The sequence below is a fragment of the Nicotiana sylvestris genome, chromosome 10 (assembly GCF_000393655.2).
Source record: "Nicotiana sylvestris chromosome 10, ASM39365v2, whole genome shotgun sequence".
NCBI classification, from domain to species: domain Eukaryota; kingdom Viridiplantae; phylum Streptophyta; class Magnoliopsida; order Solanales; family Solanaceae; genus Nicotiana; species Nicotiana sylvestris.
The window spans coordinates 133,383,427-133,387,977 of record NC_091066.1 but is presented as its reverse complement, the minus strand read 5'-3'; the positions used below and the strand labels follow the sequence as shown (position 1 = coordinate 133,387,977).

Here is a 4,551-nt window from a genome sequence, read left to right as displayed (position 1 = left end):
TCTAATATACATTTTCTTAGAATTGAGACGTGAAACACTGGATGAATAAAGGTCAACTTAGGAGGAAGTGCCAAACGATAAGCTACCGCTCCCACTTGGTCTAGTATCTTATACGGTCCTATAAACCTGGGGCTCAACTTGCCTCTTTTCCCAAACCGCATCACACCTTTCATAGGGGAGACTCGTAGGAACACTTTGTCCCCAATTGTGAACACTAAATCTCTTCTTCTCTTATCAGCATAAGACTTTTGTCTACTTTGAGCTGCAAGCAATCTCTGTCTGATCAACCGGACCTTTTTCATAGCTTCTTGTACTAGGTTGGGTCCCAATAAGTTAGTATCACCAGCTTCAAACCATCCGATAAGAGAACGACATCTTCTACCATACAATGCTTCGTACGGTGCCGTTTGAATACTGGACTGGAAGCTATTGTTGTGAGAAAATTCAGCTAATGGTAGATAAGTGTCCCAACTACCTCCAAACTCAAGAATGCAAGCTCTCAACATATCCTCCAAGATCTGAATAGTACGTTCAGACTGCCCGTTTGTCTGTAGATGAAATGTAGTACTAAGATCTACTCGTGTACCCAATGCTTTTTGAAAAGATTTCCAAAAGCGTGAAGTGAACTATGATTCTCTATCAGAGATGATGGATACTGGAACTCCGTGAAATCGGACAATTTCGTTCATAAATATCTATGTATACCTGACTCCACCATATGTAGTCTTCACCGGCAAAAAGTGTGCTGATTTCGTCAGTCGATCTACAATCACCCATACTGAGTCATAACCTCTAAGGGTTCGTGGTAGCCCAGTGACAAAATTCATAGTAATTCTTTCCCATTTCCACTCTGGAATCTCAATTTGTTGTAGTAGTCCTGCGGGTTGCTGATGCTCAGCCTTGACCTGCTGACAAGTCAAACAACTAGAACAAAGTTAGCAACATCTTTCTTCATACCTTCCAACCAATAAAATTGCTTCAGGTCATGGTATATTTTTGTGGATCCAGGATGTGTAGTGTATTTAGTGTTGTAAGCTTCTTTAAGAATAGCATGTCTCAACTCATCTACGTCTGCTACACATAGCGTGTCACCCATTCTAAGAACACCATCACTTTCAATAATCATATCCTTGCTTTTACCAGCTAAGGCCTCATTTCTGTATTTGCATAATCGTTCATCCTCATATTGGGTGGCCTTAATGCGCTCAACTAATAAAGACTTAGCCTGAGCACAAGCCAACAATGCCTCTAAATTTCCAATACTAAATCTGATACCTGTATCTTCTAGTCTCTGAATATCTTTGGCCAAAAGTCTCTTTGTAGGGGCTATATGTGCCAAACCAAACTCCCTATAGATTTTCTACTCAATGCATCAGCCACCACATTAGCTTTTCGAGGATGATACGAGATAGAACAATCATAGTCTTTGAGTAGTTCCATCCAACGACGCTGCTGAAGATTTAGATCTCTCTGCTGAAAGATATATTTCAGACTTTTATGGTCAGTATAAATCTCACAAGTTTTGCCGTATAGATAATGTCTCCAAATTTTTAAAGCAAATACCACTGCAACCATCTCCAAATGATGTGTATGATAGTTTTGCTCATGATTTTTCAATTGTCTCGAAGCATAAGCAATAACACGACCATTTTGCATAAGAACACATCCCAATCCCACCCTCGAGGCATCACAGATTACTGAAAATCCTCCAGAACCTGATGGTAAGGCTAATATTGGTGCAGTTGTCAAACACATTTTGAGTTTCTGAAAGCTTTGCTCACATTCCTCCTCCACCGAAACTTTGTATTTTTCTGTGTTAACTTGGTCAGTGGCGCTGCTATTCTAGAGAAATCCTGCACAAAATGCCTGTAATAGTCTGCTAAGCCTAAAAAACTGCGAATCTCTGTAGGAGAAGTAAGTATGGGCCATTTTTGCACAGCTTCTGTCTTCTTAGGATCTACCATAATTCCATTTTTGGAAACAACATGCCCCATAAATGATACCGAGTCTAGACAAAATTCACACTTCGAGAACTTAGCATAAAGCCGATGTTCTCGCAATGTCTGCAACACAGTCCTGAGATAATCCTCATGTTCTCCTTGGCTACGAGAATATATCAGGATATCATCAATAAATACTATTACAAATCTATCCAGAAACGGCTTGAACACCCTATTCATTAAATCCATGAATGCCTCTAGAGTATTAATCAGTCCGAAAGGTATCACAAGAAACTCATAGTGCCCGTATCGAGTTCTGAAAGCAATCTTAGAAATATCTTCATCTTTGATTCTAAGTTGATGATAACCAGAACGGAGGTCAATCTTTGAAAAATGGGCAGCTCCTTGTAACTGATCAAACATGTCATCTATATGAGGCAAAGGATATTTATTGCGTATATCAACTGCCGGTAGTCAATGCACATTCTCAGGGATCTGTCTTTCTTCTTTACGAACAGTACTGGTGCACCCCATGGTGATACACTAGGTCTAATAAAACCCTTATCTAACAAATCCTGTAACTGTTGCTTTAGCTCCCTCAACTCTGTTGGTGCCATTCGATATGGGGGTATCGATATGGGCTGTGTGTCAGGTAGAAAATAAATACAAAAGTCTATTTCTCGTACTGGAGGCAATCCTGGTAAATCCTCAGGAAATACATCAGAAAATTCTCTCACTACTGGTACATTTTCTATACTAACTGTTTCATTTCTTGTGTCATTTACAATAGCTAAGAGACCCAAGCAACCTTTCTTCAGAAGTCATTGAGCTTTCATAAAAGATACAACTTTACAAATCTCTGGAACCTGACTCCATCTTAGAATAAAACTAGGTTCATTTGGTATCTCAAACTTAACTATCTTTGCATGACAATCAATTATAGCATAGAAAGAAGATAACCAATCCATTCCCATCAGCATGTCAAAGTCAATCATATCAAGTACAATAAGGTCAGCTAGAGTATCTCTACCCTCGACCCGAATCTGACAAGCACGATACACGTATTCAGCTAACAGAGACTCTCCAACAAGAGTAGCAACTAGAAAAGAATCATTCAATAGCTCAGATTGTCTACTAAACATCAAAGCAAAGTACGAGGACACATAGGAGTGAGTAGATCCCGGATCAATCAACGCAAGTGCATCAACTGAATAGACAGAAAGAATACCTGTAACCACAACATTCGAGGCCTGAGCATCCTATCTAGTAAATGAAAAAACTCTCACCTAACCTCTACCAACATTCCTTTGTCCTTGATTCATAGTAGCACAATCTCTAGCACCCCGACCTCTATTTCCTGTACCTGTAGAACCTGAAGAATTACGAGTAGTCTGAGTCGGTGCAGCTGACTGAATAGAAGTCTAGTTGAAATTTCTCAGAGGCTGAAGGCATCCCTCAAGTGATGTCCCAACTGGCCACACCTAAAGCACTCTCCAGTTAGAACACGGCGTTGGCCCAAATGTGATCTACCACAAGTCTGGTAGACTAGAGTAGTGGCATATATTTGCCTAGAATTACGATGTCTAGAAGATGATGGTCCCTTATTACCTTGTCTATAATGTGGGCTGTGAAGACATGAGTGTCCCTGTCTGAAAACCTTGTTGTTGTTGTTGTTGTCCTTGATTTCTTGCTCTTCTATTTTCACTAAAACCGCCATTGAAAGCCCCTCTTGTCTTGGCCTTCTTACGTAATTCACTAGCTGCACGCTCATCACGTCCCTTGTTTTCAATCTTTCTAGCAAGGTTGACTACATCAGAGTAGGATAAAGTCTTCATCTGTGGGGCTACTACAGTGTATAGACGACCGACCAATCCATCAACAAACCTTTGAACTCGAGCTTCTTCGGTAGGCACTAAGTAAAAAGCATATATATCCAGCTTGCAAAACTTAGTGTTATATGTTGACACATCCATATCTAGAGTCTGAACCAATTTCTCAAAGTCTCTAGCATATTTTTGCATCAGGCTGTCTGGAAGAAAATGATTCTTGAACAACTTAGTGAACTCGTCCCATGTCAGTGGTGGTGCTCCTGCTGGCCTTCCTAGCAATACAGTTTCATACCATGTGTTGGACATATCCTCTAGTTTGTATGCTGCGAGCTCCATGGCTCTCTCACTAGAACATCCAAGAGCACGTAATGCCTTGAGTGTCCCATCTAAGAAACCTTGAGGATCTGCTAAATTATCGGAATTTGTGAATTTTAGTGATTTCAATTTCAGAAACTCTTGTAGGGATACTTCCTTATTTCCAAAAGTCTGAGTCTATGCAGGTGCTTGTGTCTGTAAAGTAGCCTAAGGAGCTGAACTTCCTCCCTTAGTAGGCACCAATGCCTCTAACACATTCAATAACCTTGCAACTGCATCTGTAGGTAAGGCAACAGTAGGTACAACAGTTGGCACTGATGGTGGAGCGTTCTGAACTCCCTGCTCTTGCACTAGATCTGGCATAGAAGCTTGAGGTTGACCCATGTTTCCAACTTCAGGTTGAAGAGCGGTCTGTCTTCTAGTTTGATGAACCCCAACTTGACCGCCACCCTGGGTAGCACCACGTC

The 4,551-nt window shown here is 40.8% G+C and overlaps 1 protein-coding gene across 1 annotated transcript; it reads right to left on the bottom strand.

Annotated features, from left to right (window-relative positions):
* Nucleotides 1-916: 916 nt before the first annotated feature.
* On the bottom strand, nucleotides 917-4,105 carry LOC104245771 (uncharacterized). The gene is made up of 6 exons (XM_070159628.1): nucleotides 3,598-4,105; nucleotides 3,232-3,312; nucleotides 2,807-3,147; nucleotides 2,406-2,752; nucleotides 1,782-2,292; nucleotides 917-1,360 (listed from the first exon to the last, which is right to left on the bottom strand). Exons 1-6 carry the CDS (start codon nucleotides 4,103-4,105, stop codon nucleotides 917-919), a joined length of 2,232 nt encoding a protein of 743 aa, XP_070015729.1.
* Between the last annotated feature and the right edge of the window lie 446 nt (nucleotides 4,106-4,551).

Excerpts from the sequence above, each read along its gene's own strand:
- LOC104245771 (XM_070159628.1), bottom strand. The coding sequence starts at position 4,105 with ATGGAGCTCGCAGCATACAAACTAGAGGATATGTCCAACACATGGTAT. Across the intron at positions 3,313-3,597 it reads ACAACAACAACAACAACAAG|GTTCTACAGGTACAGGAAAT; the intron begins GTTTTCAGACAG and ends GTAATTCTTCAG. Across the intron at positions 3,148-3,231 it reads ACAAAGGAATGTTGGTAGAG|TTGATGCACTTGCGTTGATT; the intron begins GTTAGGTGAGAG and ends CTGTCTATTCAG.